The sequence below is a fragment of the Hippocampus guttulatus genome, chromosome 6 (assembly GCF_054856545.1).
Source record: "Hippocampus guttulatus isolate MCC_2025c chromosome 6, RoL_Hgut_1.0, whole genome shotgun sequence".
In the NCBI taxonomy this organism is placed as follows: domain Eukaryota; kingdom Metazoa; phylum Chordata; class Actinopteri; order Syngnathiformes; family Syngnathidae; genus Hippocampus; species Hippocampus guttulatus.
Genome location: NC_141266.1, coordinates 17,055,319 through 17,078,216, shown reverse-complemented (window position 1 = coordinate 17,078,216; position 22,898 = coordinate 17,055,319). Strand labels below are relative to the sequence as shown.

Here is a 22,898-nt window from a genome sequence, read left to right as displayed (position 1 = left end):
AATTATTAATTTGATTATTCTAAATATTTTAGCAAATTGTAAAATTCCATTATTAAAGGATTTTTTAAAAAACGGAATTAGATTTGTCTAATAATATTTAATGAAATGTATTTTATTGAATACCACTTTATACGTTTTATGAAATATTTTAATTCTAGATTTGTTTGGAAATTGTATCATTAATAATGTCACTGATGGTGTTGTGGTACACACTTGTGTGCGGGCGGTGTGGGATCGGTTCCCACTCAGTGACGATGTGAATGGTCATTTGTCTCGACATGTGCCCTGTGACTGACTGGCGACCAGTTCAAGGTGTAGCCTGCCTTTCACTCAAGGTCAGCTGGGATAGGCTTCAGCAACTCCCAGTGATCCTGTTCAGGATAAGAGGTGTCGAAAATAGATGGATGGGTGGATAGTAATGTTGAAAAGTTCTCTGGGAACCTTCCAACGGGTACTTTTAACTATATTAAATTAACTCCCACAAAACCGCATATTCTCATGTAATGAATCCGTCCAAAATGTTTCCTATTGTTTATCCTCCCTTGGCCTGCAACCCACAAGGCACCCTGGGGGACTGAGAGCCCGTGTGACCCTTTGCGAGTTGGAACATTGAATTCAGTTATTCTTTCACGAACCACTAGGGGGAGCCTGCATCATACAACCTTCAGAGGACACTAGATTGACGCATTAAAATAATACTCAGGGGCGTGTACCACAACAAAATTTTCCCACCCCGCCCCACCCACATCTTTCAAACCAAAGTTATATCACTGTATCGCTTCCATTATGCTGATGGAACAATAGAGGGCGCCACTAAATAGGACATTTCAAGTGGAAAGTGGATTTTAAAAAAACAAACTCAAATCATGTGTAAATAAACATGCACGAAGAATAAACTACAAGGAAAAGGAAGTTTAGATAAACTAAAGTGAAGCAGAGCAACATCACGGATGACTTTTCTCAAACAAGTAGGAAAATGGAAAAAGGATGCAGCTTTTCCTCTCCCCCTCCCATTCTCCATTATCCTCATCCGGCATCTACAACTACCAACCTCCTTGGTGACCTCAGGCAGAGTGAGGAAACGCGCGGATGCCTCCACTGGAAACATTTCACTGTTGCCAACTTTGAGGAGGTACGTTTGATTCAGTCAGTCACGTTTTCCTGTTCAGCCTTGTTCTACTTTTTTATGTTGTTGCTGGACTCAGCACTACTGTGTGTATTTGTGCGCGTGTGTCCATTATTGCTGCTGCATGATTTGCTTGATAGTAATACCAATTAATAATTTGTTGGGTTTGTTTTAATAACCATCTTTTTTTTTCACTTTAATACAAAAGACGTTATCCGGCTAGAAGTGACACAAGACTGACACATCAATGCGGATACAGTGCTGCCTTGAGATGAAACTGACTTGACGTTGCTTGCTGTTGATCCCACGATTTTCTTTTTTTTTTTCTTTGACCTGAGAGCAAAAATTGAAGATATGAGCGTTGTACAGTGAACACAACTTCACAACAGTAGACAATTCTTCAAAGAAGAGGCTGTCAAACTAAACATAAAACAAAGAGAATTACGCATTGTGGATTTAAAACAACCACAAACCTGCTTTCGATCAATTAATTTAGCCAAATGCTAATGACTAGCATCAGTGTTAGAGTGTTAAAACCCTAAAATATGTATTTCATTTAATTAAGGCCTGAGCAGCGACCACTGCGTGGTCTGTGTTTTGAGTTGAATTGATTAATTGAAGAAATAATTCTTTTTTTCCTTCATTATTATTGCTATAAACGAGAAATTACATTTTGAGGGCCTAAACATGCATGAAAGCTCACCAAACTCTGCATACACATCGGGCCTTTTGAAAATTGTAATATTTTAAAGTTGTCATTCACAATCACCCCCCAAAAAATGGCTCCGTTGTTCCCCCTCTGGAGCTTTTATTAGAGCCCCTAGCCTGGTACATTTTACCAAGTATATTTATTTTTAAACATAACATATTTACTTATTATCACTCGTGTTGTATGTTTAACTTATTTCCCTTAATTTGGTATTTACATTTACTTAATTGTATTTTTTTTATGTACTGTTATTTATTATTTCATTGTATGTAGGATTTTCCATTTCATTTTGTATTGTAACTGTGTATTTTTTTTTCATTTCACTTCATCTTCTTAAAATTTGATATTGTAAATGTATTTCACTCTATTTGATAGCCCATTTGAATGCATTATTTGATGTTTTGTCTTTTTTTTTTTTTTTTTTGAATACATATCTGTATATTCAATTACAGCTACTGTATGTATTACAGTATGGCTCAGGTGGACATCTCGCGTCCCGCAGATTATGGATTAAAATCTGAGCGAGCACCTATGACCAATAGTTCAAAGTGCCCTTGAGCAAGATATTAAACCCCCATTTTGCTCCTGGACCTGCGTCACCAGTAGATGAATGAGGGGGACCATGTTAATGCACTTTGAGTACCTTGAATGTAAAAAAAGTGCTGTACAACACAAAGCCCATTTCCCATATAAATGGAAATGGAAGGATATGGGTTTGTGTGTATGTGTGTGTGTGTGTGTGCGCGCGCACGCGCGTCTGTGGGCCCTGCAGAAACAACTGGAAGGTCATGAGTGGAGCACACACATCTGAGCAGAAAGGAACTGGAGTGAAGTCTTTGTGGAAATGAGATTACTTCACAAAAGCTAAATGCTAAATGAATTAAGCCTTAACTTCATAATTGTTATTTTGAGATTAGACATCTAATTAGATGTATTCAAAAATATACATTTTCGTTTTGCAAAATTTAAAAGGCCACCCCTGCATAATCGAATGCATTCATTGAAAAGGGTGATGAAATTGTCAAAATGGCAAATCTTGTGAGATGAGCCCCATTCAGACACAAAAAACTGTGCCAACACAAAATTTGTCAAGAATCGTTGCAGGTGTCACTATAAATTTGCAGTGGCAAACATTATTAAGTTTAAGACTTTTAGTTCTGATCAGATAGTGTCTTTACCTTGATATGACGAAGCAGCATTTGTATTTTTCACACGGCCTGTTCCAAGTGATTGTAAACTTCAAATTCGCTGGTAGCAGCTCATTTACCTTCGCTCTCTTAATTTCTTTTCATTTCTGAACCTGATGTCTGACATTTAACTGGACGTTGTCTGTGGCACACAACATTTGTATCCTCTCTCGTATTACTAAAGGAGCTTGGGTTTTCTCCATGTTGCGGAAGCATGAAGACAAACTGAGAAGCGAAAGAGTGACACGGGCAAGAGAAGAAACTGGAGCTGATAATCTCTCTCTCCCTCAGCAGTATTGATTAAAGGCTCGTCTGCCACGGCGTTAGTATCCGTTCGACAGAAGAGTCGACGAGACGTCCTCCTGGGCGGTACGGTGCCCTATGAGTTAGCACGTCTGCCTCGGAGTTCTGAGGTTCTGGTTTTGAATCTCCGCAACAGCCTTCCATGTTTTAAATGTTTCCCTAAGTCAAACGATCAACTCATCGGCAAGTTCTGTGTTTCTCTTGTAGACACTCTCATGGGCCATTGCAGAAGCAAGGAGGCAGCAGTGCGGAGATGTTTACAAAGAAACCTCCTCCAGGTAAGCCCTAGACAATCCATGGAGCTATATTCCATAATGTGTGTCCTCAGTAGGGCGGCGAGCAACTGGAACAACACATGCCTTCACACATCTATCTATGAATAGAGCAGTCGAAAATGACTAAAGCCATAATATCAGCTGTGTGTGGACAACTATTCCGTACATACTGCAGTGAAATCTCAATTTAATGGACGAATGGGGGGAAAGGCTCTTTTGTTAGAGCCAATTGTCCGTTACATCAAGGTACCGTATTTTTCGCACAATAAGTCGCACCCAAAAGCATTGAATTTTCTCAAAAGCCAACAGCACGCCTTACAATCCGATGCACCTTATATATGGATCAATATTCTGATTTCTTGGTTGTATTATTTTAAATGTTCTGGAAGGTGCTTTTCACAGCTGCAGTGGTTGTGAAGGCACTATATAAATAAACTGTATTGTATTGTATTCCCTTTAGAGTAGCTCCATCTACTGGATGCATTATGCAACCGCAGCCACTAATGTAGCTTCTATGCAGCTTATAATGGAATAATAGGAAAACAGTTTTAAAATAGGCCATTCATTGAAGGTGTGCCTTATACTCCAAAGCACCTTATAGTGCGGGAAATACGGTACTTTTTTTTTGTGGCTTAAAGACATACAATGTAGTACATAATTATTGTAAGTTCTGAAAATATTTTTATAACTGAATCAATCTCAATTTTTAGTAGGATACCCAAACATCAAAATATTCGATAGCTGCTGCCATGGCACTGTATAATACAAAGCAAAAATAATTTATGAAGTGCCACACGGGTTCCTGATGGTCCATCACGGTGGCGCCCGGTTGAGCCACTGCGCAACTTGATCCCCCTCAGCAAAGAGACCTTTGGTTGCCTTGGTCATTTCCTTGTTGTAAAATCGTGAAAAGAAAAGACTGCAGCGCATTGCCACATCATGAACAGGCTGGAGTCAAGAAGTGACGTGTTGATGATGATGATGGCTTTGGTCCGCTTTCTGTGCGATGTGTACGGCAGTGAGTATTAATGTCAACGACCTTGCCATTTGCCACTGCTGACTGAGACGCTGATCAATTTGAGGGCGCCGGCTGTGACATCGCTTTCCTCATCATCATCATCTTCATTCATCAGCTTGAACACATCGCAACAGTGTGACCCTTCCTCCAACCTCTGGACCGTCAGTCAACTCTTCATTGTGACGCCTGACTCGCTTTACAGCTATTGTGGATGTGTGGGACATGATTTTAGTCGCACGCTCACAAAAAAAGCAGCAGGAAGCCAATGATGGAAGTCGTTGTGTGTTTGTGTTAAAGCTCAGCCTGAACCACTGGCAACAAACGTGAGGACACCCCAAAGTGAAAATATCCCAAGATGCAGCATCAGAGGATTCTAAAATTCTGAGAGGACCGAAAAGCTATTCCGCATCAAACAAATCAACAGCTAACATTTTTAACCCTTTCATGCCCCCTGTAACCTGATAACATGATAAGCTGCCCACTGCAGTAAGCGCTATCCCCGAAAGGGTTAAAGTCCCTCCCAATAGGAAATTAATATTTAATAGAAAGTCGTAATTTAAGAGATGAATGAGCGTATGGTGCTCTTTTTGGAGTGGTTCACCTTCACGTTTTGTCTGACTGACTTCCTGAAATCGTTAGCATTCTACTTTGCTATTGTTTCGGAGCCCAGTTAAGTGGTATGGAGTCCCACTAAATTTCTTTCCATATAAAAATGCCACTTGACTGCAATTAGGATCAAAATTTGTCATTCTCCGTGACATTCTAGATATCGGGTCTTTCATCTTGAATCGATACCCATAGACTCGCTTATGTCTCCCGAGTCAGCCGGCAGGTTTGTCTGTAATGGAGCGTTATGGATTTCTACGCGCGTCTTCTCACATCGCAGTCAGCGTCGGGGCTCCGAATGCCTTCGCTGCTGTCAGATGTACAGTATTAAACACTTAATGGGCAGTTTGCTCAAGATGCATTCAAGTGACCGCTCAGCGTTCGAAAGGAAGAGCAGAGTTTCGAAAGGGGTGCTGGCACCTGACGGGAAGAGGGTTGGCATCTGCTTACTTGGAACTCTGAGGTACGGGGAAAATTGAGTCGTGACCAATGTTTTAGAAAAATCGTTTTTTGTATTACTGTGTGTCATTGTTTTGTATTTTGGAGAACAGAAGAATCAAAGAAGAATGTGTTTGTCTTCAGAAATGGTGAAACATCATGTGGCTCATTATCCAAGGTCACATATTATTTCCAAGAAACTGTATACTAGTTGATCTGTCACATCTATTCATCCATCCATCTATCCATCAACCTGTCATCACCATCCATCCATCTGTCATATCCATCCATCTACCCATCCATCTAGCCACAAATCTATGAACTACCATCCATCCATTTATCCCCCATTCATTCATCAATATGCCCATCATCCATCCATCCATTTGTCATCATCCGTCCACCCGTCCATCAGCCATCCATCTCTTCATCCATCTCTCCGTCACACACCCATTGATTCATCCATCCTTCCATCTATCAGCTACCATCCATCAACTATCATCATTATCAATCCTTCCTTCCACACATCAACCCACCCATCCATCCATCGTCATCCATCCATCCATCCAGCCACACATCTGTCAACTAACATTCATCCATCCATCCTTCCATCATCAACTCATCCATTCTTCCATCCATCCACAAACTCACCTAGCCATTCCTCCATGCGCCCATCCTTGTCTTCGTCCATCCCCACATCCATCCACTCCCGCAACAGTCATCAATCCACAATTTGTCATCATTGGCACATCTAAATAATATTTCAGAACTGCTAAGACACATCTATTATTAGTTGTGATTGAATGACACGTGCCTGGCGGGGATAATGACATCAGGTTATGAGTCAAGCCTGAACAAACGGCGAAAACTGCAGCGCATTTATTAATGTGTGAGCATGGGATTGCTCGTTAATCACGTTAGTTGTGCCGACTCTTCCTGTGGCCTCCTCGTTGCTTCTCATGTTGTCATCAGTCAAATCTGTGCTGAGAATTCTCTCCTATCCTCGGAGCAACACAGGTAAAGCGCTCTGCAGAGTCATTTCAGTTCAAAAGCGCTCTCATCAATATTTAAGGACGCTGATCGAAGCCGTAAGAATTTTGTTCTATCTCAGCATCACGGCACGTTTTGGATGAAATGCAACTAAATGTCCAGGATTATAAAGTGGTTCTTCTAAAACGTTTATGGTTGTTTGTCTACATGTGTAAATGAGCTTGTCATGTGTTTAATAATATTTGTATGTTTACATCGCACAATGTGTCTGTTGTGTTCCCGCAGAGGAGGAGAGAAGGGTCAGGGCCAATGACAGAGAGTACAATGAAAAATTGCAGTATGCTGTAAGTTCTCTTTCTCTCTCTCCCTGCTACACAACATTACGCTGTGCTATACAGGATTTGATCTGTGTGTGTGTGTGTGTCCTTTCCTTGTGCGCCTTCAAAATTCAACAAGAGTAACTGCATCACCACATCAAAGTACAACATCCTCACCTTCCTGCCCATCAACCTGTTCGAGCAGTTTCAGGAAGTGGCCAACATCTACTTCCTCTTCCTGCTCATACTTCAGGTGAGCGGCAGCCAAGAAGGAGGAGTGGGTCACACTTAGACTAAACATCCGCTGCCTGCTGCTCATTGCAGAAACCCGTGGAGGTTTCCCAGTCTACTGATTTTGCTCTTCGAGTCATGAGCGTAAAGAGCGCCGTTTGATACGAGGGTCATCGGGGTCATAATAATCTCGCACTCTAATTGCTCTCATATCCACTACTGAAACGCTCTCGCATTCGCTACTGATTTCTTTCGGTTTACATACACAAACACACTACTGGAATGTTTTCAAAGACCAGTAAAACTATTTTTTTACCTCATTTCACATGACTGAAAAGCTATCCCGCACACATGACTAAAACACCCTCACATTCTGGTGAAAATTGTTTTGCTTCTATAAACTACTGAAACACAGACACACTCCTAATATGCTCTGTCATGCACAACAGAAATTTTCTTTGCTTTCCATTCTCTATTGGAATGCTCTCACATAAACTATGGAAATGCGCTAACACGCTACCGAAACTCTCGCAGGCAATTGAAATATCACACAAGAATGAAATACTCTCTCTCACACTAATACCAGAATTCTTTGCTCATGTTCACCACTGAAAAGGTCTCACACACTACTGAAATGCTTTCACACACACACACACACTGTTGAAATGGTTTCGCACATACACACACAAGTGTTATTTGTTTTGCTTTCACACCACACTACTGGAACGCTCACACACAACATTGAAACACTCACACACACATACACACACGACTAAAACGCTCTCACACATTATACTGATTTTTTTTTCTCCCTCACATACACAACTGAAACACTCTCATGCACAAATGGAACTCCCCGGACAAACTACACTATTCAAACACAAACAGTGATGACCAAAATGCTCTCATTCGTACTGAATTTTTCCACTCCTATAGACAACTGAAACACTCTCACACAAATGAATGACTGTTTTTTTTTTTTTGCTAATACACTACTGAAAAACTCTTACATACATAACCCCGAAAGTCTCCGACACTCTGTTATTTTTTTCCGCATACTTATACGATTAAAACGCATTCACACGCACACCGCCGAAACACTTTCACCACCACTCAAATGCTCTGTTCAAAGTTTGCCAAATTGCGTTTCCTCATTCATTCTAACACGGTGGTGTATGCTCTCTATGATCCAGTTGATCCCTCAGATCTCCTCCCTGTCGTGGTTCACCACCATCGTGCCTTTAGCTCTGGTGCTGAGCATCACCGCTGTGAAGGACGCAACGGATGACTACGTGTGGACAACTCCGTCTTGCTTTAACGTCACACTGAAAGACATTTCCGAAAAGACTTTTGGGGTGAAACGCTAACATTTGTCTTCTTCTTTGGTGGTGCTTTTTAGTTTCGCCACAGGAGTGACAACCAAGTGAACAATCGTCAGTCTCGAGTGCTCATCCGTGGCTCGTAAGTTGTCAACATGGAGATATTTATGTACATGTATAACCTCCAATGGACACAGCAAACACATCTGAGTTGTTCAGTTTTACTTTCCCTCTCGAAAAGGCCAGCTTTGACAGTCTTGAATGTTTAATGTGTTGCTAATGCGTCTTTTAAATCATGGTGTTATGTAGAAGTAAGTAATATTGTGCAGCATGAAAGGGTCCAGCCTGTTTATTTCTGTCAAAAACATACTAGCTGAAAGGTAATACACATTTCTACATTTTATTTTTTTAAGTATCCTATTTTGCTGTTTCAGGCTTCAGAATGAAAAGTGGATGAATGTCCGAGTAGGTGACATCATCAAATTGGAGAACAATCAATTTGTGGCAGTAAGTAACTGTATAATCTCATGAGATTCAAATGTGTACCCGTAGGACAAAATATTAGCAACCGTTCTCACTAAATCAAAATAATGGACATATTGTTAGATTGATACTTAATTGACAATTCAAAAAAACAAACAAACTGTTATGTCCTTGATTGATTTACTGTTTTATTTCTGTACATCCGCCTCTGTTTGCAGGCTGACTTGCTGCTTTTGTCCAGCAGTGAACCTCATGGTCTCTGTTACATCGAGACAGCCGAACTGGACGGGTCAGTAAGCGCACTGCAACTTGTCGGTCAGCTGCAGATACAATAATTCATTTTATGAAGTGTTAAATATCTTACAGAGAGACCAACATGAAGGTGCGCCAGTCTGTCTCTGTGACATCCGAACTGGGGGACCCCAACAACTTGGCTCAGTTTAATGGTGACTTTTGAGCTGACTTTTTATGTATGTGTGCCCCCCCTCCCCTTTCAAGTATGATGTTCATCTCTCTGTGTGAAGGTGAGGTGGTCTGTGAGCCCCCCAACAATAAGCTGGATCGTTTTAGGGGGATGTTGTACTGGCGGGAGAAAAAGTACACTTTGGCCAACCAGAACATGCTTCTCCGAGGGTGTGTCCTCCGCAACACAGAGGCCTGCTACGGCTTGGTCATCTTTGCAGGTAGAAACATGTTTCTGGGCATGTGATGTACTCAATCTATATGTTAAGACAAGATTCAAAAGGTCAATACAGAGTTCAGGCTTCAGGACTGTGGCCCCACTATATGATCTACCCCCACCCATTATATCACGGAGGTCTGCGGTTTTTAGTGATTTGATCAGCACAACAAATGAGCAGCCACTGAACTTCACATTTTATGCTTGCAAATTGTATTTTTTGTGTGAAGTCATAAAAATGTACTACATGTGCTGAAACGGCATTTAAACATGGTTGAATTAAACATATTCCTAGCGATAAATAGGGATTAAGTGTACTAGTTTGTGACTCTTTTGTTGACGAAGTCCTGTACAAAATCACTTACGGAAAATGTCCGACCATTTGCCACAGCACATTTTAAATGACTTGAAAATATTAGTTCATTCCCTTGGGTTGTGGAAATGGGAATCGGTTGACTGTTTGTGCAGTTATGCTACATTAGTTATGCTGCATAACTACATATGCTCTCTGTCGCCGCCCCCACCCTCTGGAACACTCTACCACTACCACAACACATCCGCAACTGTACTGACCTCCAATCCTTCAAATCATCTCTTGAACTCACCTGTTCCGCAATGCTTTTAACACCTTTTAATCTCTTTTACCCATTTTTGCTTTTTTTGTTCATCTAAATGTGTTGTTTGTAAATCATGTATTCTTGTCTTTTAAGTGTACATTTTTATTCTCTTTTAAGCTCTTGAAAAGTGTCTGAGTATGATGAAAAGCCCTTTCCAATAAAATGTATCATTATTATTATTATTACAAAAGAAGATAACAAGGCTACATAAGAAGAAAATAAGTATGCAATTAGAATACAATTGGCTAATACTAGAAAACAAGCTAAAATGCAAATACAAACTAGGTAACTGTCTAGCTAATTAGCTAATGAACGTTCATCAGTTCAATAGTTTTTGCAGTCATGTTAAATAAGAATTTAACTAAGTAGTTAACTAACTAATGAGCTAAGTGGTCATTTAACCTCCTACCTTATTCATAAGAATACACTCTGTTGAGGAATTAATTAGCAAAACATAATAAGCTCCCAAGCTAACTAAGTAATGGATTGCTTTGGGCACTTTAATACTGAATAGCCAGCTAAGTAACTAGTGAAGTAGACAACTAATGTGCTTAATCAAAAGCTAACAAGTAAGGCAGTCAGAGAAGAAACAGCTTTGTTTTATAATTATTTTATATTTATGTTTTATAATTATTATAAAAGCCCACATGCTTGCTAGACAGCTATTTAACTAAATATCAAATTGGTTTCTAGCTAACTAGTTAGCTCGTTAGCAAAATAAGTAACGCCGCAGCTAGGATGGTGGTCAATACATTCCCGCCTGATTAAAATTGTCTCGGGTGACCTGTTCTTCTAATAACAGAACTACCTTTTGTACAATACGAAACTGATTGATAGTATTGAATCGCTTGTACGATTTTATGTGTTTGCTTTCCAGGCCCAGACACCAAGCTGATGCAGAACAGCGGTCGCACTAAATTCAAGCGTACCAGCATCGACCGTCTGATGAACACTTTGGTCCTCTGGGTGAGACACCTTCTCACTTTCATGGCCGACAGCTATTGGAGGACATGATCTCAGTGGATTTAGTGTCATGTCTGAAGGCATTCATTTTTCTCCTTGTCAGATCTTTGGTTTCCTGGTGTGCATGGGTATCGTTTTGGCTGTGGGCAATGCCGTGTGGGAGCGAGAGGTGGGCACACTGTTTCAACATTACCTACCTTGGGATCCTCCCGTGGATGGTTTCCTCTTCTGCGCTGTCCTCACTTTCTGGTCCTATGTGATCATCCTCAATACAGTGGTGCCCATCTCGCTGTATGTCAGGTGAGGAAAAGCCTACATGTAAGATAATGTCAACAAATTAACATTTAAATAATAATGCTTGATTTTGGAATCAAAAAGTCCTAATACTAAAGGACAATGTTATGTCATCATTTTTCAAGACTAAGGTCAGAGTTTGATGAGTTAGTAGCTCAAGTACGAAAACACACTAATATGCCACAATCAGATGGAAAGAACGGAGCTACTTTGATTGGCCCTGACTGAAGTTGGTTCTGACCACTCCCACAGTGGCGCAGCCCTTCCCTCCGAGCTATAAGTCAACTCTTTGCAGATACCCCATTCGCCATACAGAGGTCCATCGCATTAGAAGAAAAAGCTCTCAAGTACAGAGTAATTTTACTCAAACGTAATGTTCCTACTGTGTTGTACTTTGCAAAATTTCAATCATAATTCTTAATTTTGTGACTAAGTTGCAATTGTATATGAGAATGAAGCTGTGATATTATGAGTATAAAATACATTTTAAAAGAAAGTAATCATTTTACATGAGTAAAGCAAAATACAATCAATCACATTTGGAGGTTTTTTTATGTGTGTGCATAACAGTGTAGAGGTGATCAGACTGGGCCACAGTTACTTCATCAACTGGGACCAGCTCATGTTCTGCTCCAAGTGCAACACAGCAGCCGAGGCCCGGACCACCACACTGAGTGAGGAGCTGGGCCAGGTGGGCTTCCGCAGCAAAGCAGAGTGTAGTACAAGTGTGGAGGGAGTCAATGTTTGACATTATTCTTTGAATGCTCTGGTGTTTGACCCAGTTAATCTGCAACATTTTAGTTATTTTCAAACAGAAATGATTTCATTCAGGTTGAGTACATCTTCAGTGACAAGACTGGGACACTCACACAGAACATCATGAGCTTCAAAAAGTGCTCCATCAATGGCCACAGTTATGGTGAGTTGACACTCAGACATGCAAAATGCATTCTACCGAATACAGTGTATGACTTTTTGCCATCAGATTTTACCATAGCATCAAGCCAACAATTGTCCATTATACTTAAATATAAAACAGTACGTTCTATTTCTACATATCACATTTGTGTCACTTTTAGGGGAGGTAGCAGATCCATTGGGGCGGCAGCCAAAGGTCAGTATCCCCACCAAAAAATCTCCAGTACGTAAAAAGTCCCTAAACGTAAAAAATGCACATATGACTCTCAATAATCTTGACTCTCTTCCAGAGGTTGGACTTCGCTCCTTTCAATCTCCTAGCAGACCCAGACTTCTGTTTCTATGATGACACGCTGCTGGAGTCGGTCAAAGTGGGAGATTCTCACACTCAAGAGTTTTTCCGTCTGCTCTCCCTCTGCCACACCGTCATGAGTGAGGAGAAGAGCGAGGGTGAGGACCCAGGACGAAACACGATGAATCTGGCATAAGTGATCCATGACATTTTACCCTTTGAGTTTGTATGTGTCCAGGAGAGCTGGTCTACAAAGCCCAGTCTCCAGACGAAAGTGCTCTTGTGACAGCTGCAAGAAATTTTGGATTTGTATTTCGCTCTCGAACGCTGGGGACCATCACCACCACTGAGATGGGGCGAACCGTCACCTATACCCTCCTTGCCATCCTGGACTTTAACAACGCACGCAAGAGGATGTCTGTCATTGGTGGGACGGATGGATGGATAAATGGATGGATGGATTGGATAGACAAAACGAAGCATGATGATCCCCAATGTTTTCATTCGGTTGTTTGTTTGTCAGTCCGTAACCCCGAGGGCAGAATCCGTCTGTACTGCAAAGGTGCTGACACTGTGTTGTTGGAAAGGCTCCGCCCCTGTAAGCAGGACCTGATCAATATCACCTCAGACCACCTCAATGTGAGTCGCCAACCACAGGTTCAGTCAACCTCTTTGTGGGTAGACTCCTGCGTGTACCTGTGCTGCCATCTACTGTCACAATGGCAAAGCCGCCAATGCAAACATATTTTCAAGTGTCCTTCGTGCCAGTGTATTCAGGTTTTGCCTGTTTTTTCTTTTTTTTTATGACGACAGGAGTATGCCGCTAATGGGCTGCGGACACTGGCTCTGGCCTACCGGGACCTGACAGAGGAGCAATGGGAGATATGGTCAGAGAGCCACCAATGTGCTGACAAAGAAGAAGACTTGTTGTCAGCTGCCTATGAGCAAATAGAACAAGACATGACGGTCAGTCCACTCGGTTAGACTTTTGTGCCAATCTGATATGAATCGAGTACGACTACAGGGTGTTTGTCTCTCAAATGGATACTTTCCACTTTCCTTGAGCGAGATACTGAACATTTCATTCATGTGTAGCAGGTATGATGAGTCATGGTTCACTTAGCCTCACTAAAGTTCTTTGGTAGCCAGGCCATGGTGTAGTTCGCTATTTGCCACATCATCTGTTTCTTGCCATAACTGCTCAAGGGAACTTCAACTTTGCGCAAAAAGTGAACTTGCCTCACTCCTGCAACCGGACACATTTTCGTCTTTGTCACTTCACACCGTTGACTTTCACTCCCGCTCGGACTGAAGGGTGCGGATGTCGGTGTGAACATATTGACAAATGACAAACCGTCCAAGGTGCACTCTCACTGGGGTGTCATTTGAATGGCCGGACGGACAGACAGCTGGACAAACATGGAGCCAGTCGAAAACCAAAGTGATAAACATTACGCAATACTTACCAATAGAGCAATTGACCTAATATGCAACCATTATTGGATTAATAGGAGAATCCTACAAATCAGACATAAATCGGAGGCCTCCAGACCGAGATTTTAGAACTGAAGAAGCCTTTTGGATTAAAGTTGAAACATCTGCAACAACCAACCTCAATTCAACTTTTGCTTATTACTTTGAGATTGAGCAGTCTTTTGAATCCTGTTGAAGTCAAATTGATTAAAACTCACAGTGTGTGTATGTGCACATGTGCGTGTTTAGCTGCTGGGAGGTACCGCTATAGAGGACAAGCTGCAGGAAGGTGTCCCAGAGACCATCGCTCTCCTCTCCCTGGCCAACATCAAGACGTGGATCGTTACAGGAGACAAGCAAGGTGGGACACAAGCGGTGATTTCTCTCAAGAAAGTTCCAGGATCCGCTCAAGTTCCAGTTTTATCGCACACAGAGACGGCAGTCAATATTGGCTACTCGTGCAAGATGCTGACAGATGATATGACTCAGGTTTTTATCATCAGTGGACACAGTGTCCAGAGAGTGAAGCAGGAACTCAGGTCAGACTTAAGAATTTACGTTTTCGACGTTCTATGACACAGACAAGCCGATGTTTTCTTTCCTCTGTAGGAGTGCGAGAGAACAGATGATTGCGCTGTCGCAAACAAAAGACGGTGAGAGAGAGGAGGTGGTCGAGGGATGTGGAGAGGTCTGCTTCATGAAATTCGGAGGCGCAGGAAAGCAGTCGCAATGTCCTCCTTCCAACCGCATGGACAACATCTCTGGAGATTTCGCCCTCATCATCAATGGCCACAGCCTGGTAGGCATTTAAAAGCCATATCATTAGGTACACCCGTGCACTCTAAATTAATGTACAGGGTAACAGTGGCAGCCCGGTGGTGCGTTGACCTCACAGCGCAGAGGTCGTGGGTTCGATCCCGGCTCCGGCCTTCCTGTGTGGAGTTTGCATGCCCTCCCCGGGCCTGCGTGGGTTTTCTCCGGATATTCCGGTTTCCTCCCACATTCCAAAAGCATGCATGGCAGGCTGAGTGAACACTCTAAATTGTCCCTAAGTGTGAGTGTGAGCGGATGGTTGTTCTTCTGTGTGCCCTGTGATTGGCTGGAAGCTGGTTCAGGGTGTCCCAACTGTCCAAAGACAGCTGGGATAGGCTCCAGCATGCCCCGCGACCCTTGTGAGGATAAAGCAGATCATAAAATGGATTGATGGATGGTGTAACGGTGTGCTTACAGTAAACAAATCTTGTTTTTTTTTTCTTCTAAACGAACAAAAGTAATTTTGCACCTCCAAACATACAACAAAAATCATGCCCAATGACATGTGCTATCAAATGAATCTGCAGGCCTCGCTTTCTGTCGGCATAAAAAGCAGGATCACAGCGATGACGTTCAATCGTTTTCAATAAAAACGCAGAAAATGACACAACATACTAATTTATGATTTGAGAACCACTGGTCTGCAGAGATTTACACAAAGGCTTCTCTCCTGTCATCCAACAAGGCCCACGCACTGGAAGCTGACATGGAGGAGGAGTTCATCACGACGGCGTGCGCATGCAAAGCGGTGATTTGCTGCCGCGTTACGCCGCTGCAAAAGGCTCAGGTGGTGGAGCTGGTAAAGAAATACAAGAGGGCCGTCACTTTGGCCATTGGGGATGGAGCCAATGACGTGAGCATGATCAAGAGTAAGTTGGAAGGAAGAGCGGTAACAGGGAGTCAGGGAACAAGAAGGAAAAAGAGAAGTTGAGGTGCCAGTGTCCACCTTTAGGCAACCGCATGCTCAACAGAGGCTCGGTAACGCACGTGTTTTTCGACCACGCTGTTACGAAAAGCCAGGCAGACTGTGTGGCAATACATGTTGCAGTGTACGTTATGGCCTCATCGTACTGGGAACTTGGTTTTTTTTGACCATCTAAAAGCCCCCGTGACAAACAAACAATTCATGCTCCCTCGATGTTGAGATAACTGAGTAACCCAATGTGTTGTGTTCTTGCAATCGACTTTGTTTTGTAAGTGTTACGTCACTGTTTTTTTTTTGTTTTGTTTTGTTTTGTCAGCATGTACATGCAGGTACATGCATGTGTAATCGTACTTGGCAGTAAAAAACATACGGTAATTAAAATTTCCAGTGCATTCTGTCATTCAAGGTACAATTTGCATTAAGGTTCCACATACAGTAGGTCTTATTTTTGGGCATCGTGATAACTATTTAAAGTCGTGTTGTCTTAATGAACAGTGACAAGTGGCCTCTCTTAAAAACTTTTCTCTTTAAACAAAAAACAAAGGACCAGAATCATGCTGATCCAAAATCTTCTCCTCCAGGTGCTCATATCGGTGTCGGTATCTCAGGACAAGAGGGCATCCAGGCCGTGCTGGCCAGTGACTACTCCTTCTCCCAGTTCCATTTCTTGCAGCGTCTTCTGCTGGTACACGGCCGATGGTCCTACCTACGCATGTGCCGCTTCCTGTGCTATTTCTTCTACAAGAACTTTGCCTTCACCATGGTGCACTTTTGGTTCGGCTTCTTCTGCGGCTTCTCCGCTCAGGTCAGAGCGGAAAGCTTCTGTTTTGCCGACAAGTCTTGACTCGTGGAACGAGAACAACTTTCGGTTATCAATCTCTGTCTTGCAGACGGTATATGATCAGTTCTTCATCACGCTCTACAACATTGTCTACACTTCTCTGCCTGTACTCGCAATGGGCATATTTGACCAGGTATTAATACATGAGCCCTTTCATGCACCCTGTAACCTGATAACATGGTAAGCTGTCCACTGTAGTACCCGCTATCCCCCGAAAGGGTTAAGCATTGAGCTTCGACAAATACAACCAAGGCCATCTCTGCTTGCCTATACTATCAGAAGCACCGACTTATATTTGCAACCTAAATTTGTTAGAGAAAATCTTAATGATTTCTTTGAACTGTCTGTTGTCGTCACTCTTTGCCTCTTTGCATTTTAGGACGTGCCTGATCAAAGGAGTCTGGAGTATCCAAAGCTCTACGAGCCTGGCCAATTCAATCTGCTCTTCAATAAGAAAGAGTTCTTCATCTGCATCGCCCAGGGCATCTACACATCAGTGGTGCTGTTTTTCGTCCCCTACGCCATCCTAGCCGACGCCTCGCAAAACAATGGAGAGCCTCTCACTGACTACCAGACCTTTGCTGTCACCACGGCAACAGCGCTGGTCATTGTGGTGAGTGTACAGGTAAGCCGATGGTGTGAATTTTCCATGCGGGTGCTGCCCCCGGCTATATGTCATCATCAAGTGTGTTCTAACCATCCTTGTCTTGTTTTTTGTATGTTTGGGATTGTCTAGATCTCACTGGACACTGGCTTCTGGACCATTTTCAACCACGTGTTTGTGTGGGGCTCGTTAGGCTGCTACTTTACCATCATGTTTGCCGTGCACAGTCAGACACTCTTCAGTAGCTTCCCCAATCACTTCCATTTTGTAGGTCGGTCCACAATGCTGTTCCACCCACAAACACAGTAGAAAGAAACCGTAACCCCCCCAAAAATGTGTTATTGGGTTTTTTTCATCAGTATCTGTAAAGTAAGTGTTGAATGTTTTTGCATCAGTCTGCGGTCAAAAGGTTCAACATTGGTGTCATCAGACCGCAACACATATTCCATTTGGGAGACTTAACTGTTTTTTTTCCCAAACCTTTTAACCAAGGTTGAACTTGTTGGCCAAAATGCATCTGTGGTAGCTAAACATGACACTGCTCATCATCAAAAGAATACCACACCGACCGTGAAGCATAATAGTGCCAGCCTCATGCTTTGGGGCTGTTGCTTTCCTCCCCTGGAACTGGGAAGTCAAAGTAGAGTGAGTTGAGAACAATTCCAAATTCCAGTCAGTGTTAGCGGTTAGAAAGATTTTTTTTTTAATGTTGAGAAAATTCTAATAGAACAAATGAAATTTATTATGGCTGACTCAGTGAACACGAGCTTAAATGTAATTGCTTGATTTTGTACACAACAACCACATGACCCATTATAAGACCGTGTGCAAACCGGGGGAAAAAATGGACTTAGGAGAGAGCCATGGGGAACGCCGCTTTGTAACATGTGTCTCCAGTACATATTTACCATTTGAGGCTCAGCAATTGCTTGTTTGTGTGTTTTTGAGTACAGGCAGTGCTCAGAGCACACTATTGCAACCAGTCGTGTGGTTGACGATTGCACTGGCCACGGTAATCTGTATAGTTCCAGTTTTGGCATTCCGCTTCCTCAAGTTGGACCTTAAACCTCAGCTCTCAGACACGGTGAGAAAAACAAGAACACTCACGTTAGTAGTGTGGCTTCATGCATTCAACGCCAAATTTCTCAACCCGTGATGAACTGCAGAACCTTTCTGAGCTTATACGAGCATTTTCATGGTTGAGCAAAGCTGTGACTGACCTCACGCATTGTAAAAAGGCTGCAAATATTGACAAAATCAGTGTACTGTAATGACAGAAGAAGCTTTTAATGCAGCTTGTGGCCTTTGCAGTCAATGTGTCTTCATCTAGATCCCTCAGCTTGATGTGAAGAACATCCTCTCTTTTTGTAGTGTTTTTTTTCCCTTTTAAAGCAGGCCAATGGATGGAAAAATATGTTGATGGTACCACTCAGTAAGCCTGTGTTTCTAGTCGCTGACATGCATAAGATACAGATGTGCCCTCAAAATAGGCTCATTTCAAATAGACAAAAAATATACTTTGTAGCGCACCACCAAAGTGTCACCGAATGCACATTGTTTTGAATTTGGGGGGTCTTTTAGTTACCTTTTCCACATCTCGTTGCACTTTGAGATCATTTGAGCAAGACTTAGACGACACAATGACTGACACGCAGAAGCCATATTCCCCCCCAAGAGAACGCATGCAGCAACAGTAGTGTGGGATAAATTTCCCTGTGACAGGAAGAAAAACATTGAAATAGCAAGTGGGTGTCTCTCGAGAGGAGAAAACGAAAGGGAAAACAGTTAAAGGAAAGAGTGTAAACATGCATACAAAGTTGATGAGACATTTCAAGTATGAAAAAATGTCTTTGCGTAAGTTTGATGGTACCAATCTGCAAATAAAGTGAAGCGCCCGTTTGAAAATAGTTTGCCTCTTCAATACGGATGAGCGATTTAGAAAAATAATGTAAAGGCTGTTTAAAAAAAAAAAAAAATTCCACTCAATATAGCGATTAGAATTTAATGTGATGATTTGTTTTTTCAAAGTTGTCTTCCCATCAATTGTTTAACCAATGACACCTTTGGTTTCCTCTCTCTAGGTCCGCCACACTCAGCTGATGTGTGAAAAGAAGCGCAGGCCAGCGGGCGGTCGCGTGGTATCCACCTGGCGCAGTGCGGGCAGCGTCTCAGAGGGCCGGCTGGGCGCAAGGGGCGGTTCCCGGCGGTCCGGCTACGCCTTCGCTCACCAGGAGGGATTCGGCGAGTTGATCACCTCTGGGAAGAACATGCGTCTGTCGTCTCTGGCTCTGGCCAGTTTCGCCTCCAGACAAAGCTCCAGCTGGATCGAAACCCTGCGGAGAAAGAAGCACGCTCACACGCCCCCCAGCACGTCGGGGGAGTGCACTCCTGCGCTCTCTCACTCCTCTTCTGTTTTGGGGTGCTCACAGGAGGCACCCATTGAGGTAGAGACAGTCCAAGAATCTCGGATGATTCCCACGACTTCCACTTCAGTGGAAGCTTCGGAGGATTTTCGGGAAGGAGCCGTCAGCACAGGCTCACCCTCTGTTGCCGAGAAAACCGCTCAAAAAGAATGTGAAGAAAAAAATAATGACAAAAGAGGACTCAAACAAACAGGAAGTAGAAATGCATGAAATCCTCTAATTGTTGATGATACTGTAAAGCGGTGGCGGGCCGTGCGTTTGGTCCCGGGACTTTAATCCACCTCTTATTACTAACGCTGTCATGTTTTAATCAGACAAGACATTGATACTAGCCAAAAGCAAAATGTAACAGCCACCTACATCATCTTGAGCAGTTGAGAATTTCTATTTACCTAGTAACTGGACAAAGGCATAAAATAGTTCAATAAGACCACGCCATACTCACCAGAGATGGTTCTTGTTAAATGTATTATAAGGTACAGATCACTAGCGTGAGGTTATTCGAGATGAACAACCAGTCGGAGGATGTAAAAATGCTGACGGTATAGTGGGCCAGCTAGCTGGCCCTGTGAGGACAAAGTTGAAATCTGATTGGTTCTTATCGTTTCAATTGCATTGGCCAGCTCTCCTGATTGTGAAGGCCTCGGGCAGATTACATTGACATGGCAACAAATGAAGAAATCTGATTTGACAAAAAATAGTATTAATTATAAAAATTTTACACCCACACACACGTAGTGGTAGCAGCGCAGCCAAGAAGAATGATGTAAAATTACGAGGACAGACTGCGGGGAAGAAATGAATACAGTTTTATGCAACTGATTTTGAAATGTGTTTTTAAATTTTTAAACCGTTATGGGTGTTTGCCAGTAGGCGGCCCACCCCTCCTAAAAGGCGGCAACAGCATATTTCAAGCGAGCATCCACGTAATAAGCCAACAGAAAAATGCAGCTCATTAGTTCTCAATGAGAACAACGCAAGTTATCGTCGTGCCACACATCTACTCATTACTTTGGGTTTTCTTTTTTTTTGTGTTTGTTTTGTTTGGTTGGCTGCATCATATTGATGTGTTTAAAGCAGCGTGATCTAAATTTAATGACTGCCTGGCTTGTAATGGAAAGCCAAGTTGAAACTCAAACAGACTAATGGATGTGGGAGCTCATTTTTGTGTGTCGACGACATACGACATACGCTCTGAAATATACGTTTAAACGTTTCATCAGTCGTTATCAGTGAAACGTGTTCAGGCGTTCTCATGCCTCGATTGCGGTGTGTCGAGTTGATCGAGTGGTTTAAATATATACAGTACATATCTTAAGGATTAAGCATTATATGATTTTAAACAAGACAGAATGTTTTGGAGATATGTTTATTCAACAGCACTTGACTCCAGGAAGCGGACTGTACGGTTTCGAAGTTGGAGAAAGAAGCTCACATTTGAAAAGTTGATTTAGTTGGAAATTTGGCAGTGATGTGTTCCTCGAGCCGGTCCTCACCAAGGACCGGCTCGAGGAACAGCCGAAGGGCGGTCCATGGCCTCAGAGTCAAGTCCTTGGTCCTTTGCCTTGGCCTCGGAGTCTAGTCCTTGGCCTTGGGTTGCCGGTCATCGGATGCAACGAGGGATTAGAGCCCCTAATCCTTCGTCCACAGGTATAAAGTGGGCCAGAGGACTGCAAAAATCACAAAGAAATCAAACAAAATCCATCCAGGGAAACCATCGTTGATAACTTTGTCTGGCGCTTTATGAGGGGCGGGGTTGTCACTGACGGTCAGTACAATGTGTAAAGAGCAGCATCACAGTTAGTTTCAATCACGGTTCGTTCCGTTCGCGATCGGCAGTTTAAATAGCGTGTAAAGCCTTTCTGTAACAGTGGTGTCTTTTATTTAGTTATTTTTGCACAGTCGTCACATTTGTGCGGTCGCACTAGAATGTTTGTTTGAACCAAGTAATTAATTGCGTTACAGCTGGAGTCAATAATGTCGGCAGTTCACTTTCGGGTTTGGCCGTTGGGATTTGGAGTCCTTTTGCTCGATTCCAGTTATGTTTGCTGAATGCTTTCTCATGTTTGTTATAATGAATATTGATAATACATAGTTTAAAATCATGGTTGATTTAATTATTTTTTATTATTATTGTGAAGTTGAAGGTATTAAATGAATTAATGTAGTATTAGTGGAAGTGGTAATAATAGTAGTACTCAGAGAATGGTTAGAGATTCAGCCATCTCGTTACCTCTGCGTCCCGCGTCCTAGACGCATAATTTTCCCACGGGACGCGCAGTTCCAAATAATGTGCGTTTTTGGGACGCAAGGAAATTTCTCAGTCAAAACAAATAAACAAACAAACAAAAAAGGATTCGGCATGAAGCTGGCACAGCTGGCCTTGAGTCGGCACTGGCATAATGCATGTGGGCCGAACACGGCCCAGGAGTGGCAAAGGAGGCACTGGCTTGACTCTGGCAAACCAGATGAGGGCCAGTTGTGGAGTGAAGTATTTGGGCCAGAAATCAATTTACAACTCCGGCCCGTATATGGCAAGCCAGTATTGAGCCACCCTTAAATGCAGTTTCAGATTTATTTTTTCAACACACAGCCTTGTTTTACAATTGCACACCGATGCGGAGTTCCATTCATCACACACACACACACACACACACACACACACACACACACACACACACACACACACACACACACACACACACACACACACACACACACACAGACACACGCGCGCGCGAGGTTCAATCAGGCCCGCAGGATAATTTAAAAATGAAAAAAAATGCATAAAAGACACAGAATTAATATTTTTTTAATAAGGTGCAATTCATTGAGTATCTGCTAGGGGACACTGTTTTGACCAGAGAAGAAGACAACAGCAGACTCAGTCCGTCACTGAGACAGACCCATGACAGCAGACGCTATCAAGAGCACTCTCACATTTACACATTTAATAGCACATGTGTATAGTAAGGCGTTTTTAGCCGGAAAAAAAAACGACCATGTAGAGTAAGGTGTTTTTAGCTGAAAAAACGACCATGTAAAAAAAGGCGTTTT

The 22,898-nt window shown here is 42.6% G+C and overlaps 1 protein-coding gene across 1 annotated transcript; it reads left to right on the top strand.

Moving 5' to 3' along the window:
• The first annotated feature begins 79 nt into the window (after positions 1–79).
• atp8b2 (ATPase phospholipid transporting 8B2) lies at positions 80–21,946 on the top strand. Its single transcript, XM_086112707.1, has 29 exons — positions 80–1,132; positions 3,533–3,603; positions 6,935–6,993; positions 7,106–7,219; positions 8,391–8,489; positions 8,597–8,658; positions 8,951–9,023; positions 9,218–9,288; positions 9,366–9,445; positions 9,524–9,682; positions 11,173–11,261; positions 11,362–11,558; positions 12,123–12,243; positions 12,384–12,471; positions 12,632–12,666; positions 12,761–12,920; positions 13,001–13,189; positions 13,286–13,401; positions 13,576–13,728; positions 14,485–14,596; positions 14,669–14,774; positions 14,845–15,034; positions 15,734–15,917; positions 16,555–16,778; positions 16,864–16,947; positions 17,194–17,439; positions 17,551–17,689; positions 18,372–18,502; positions 19,500–21,946. Exons 1-29 carry the CDS (start codon positions 951–953, stop codon positions 20,049–20,051), a joined length of 4,086 nt encoding a protein of 1,361 aa, XP_085968833.1. The 5' UTR covers positions 80–950; the 3' UTR covers positions 20,052–21,946.
• The last annotated feature ends 952 nt before the right edge of the window (positions 21,947–22,898 follow it).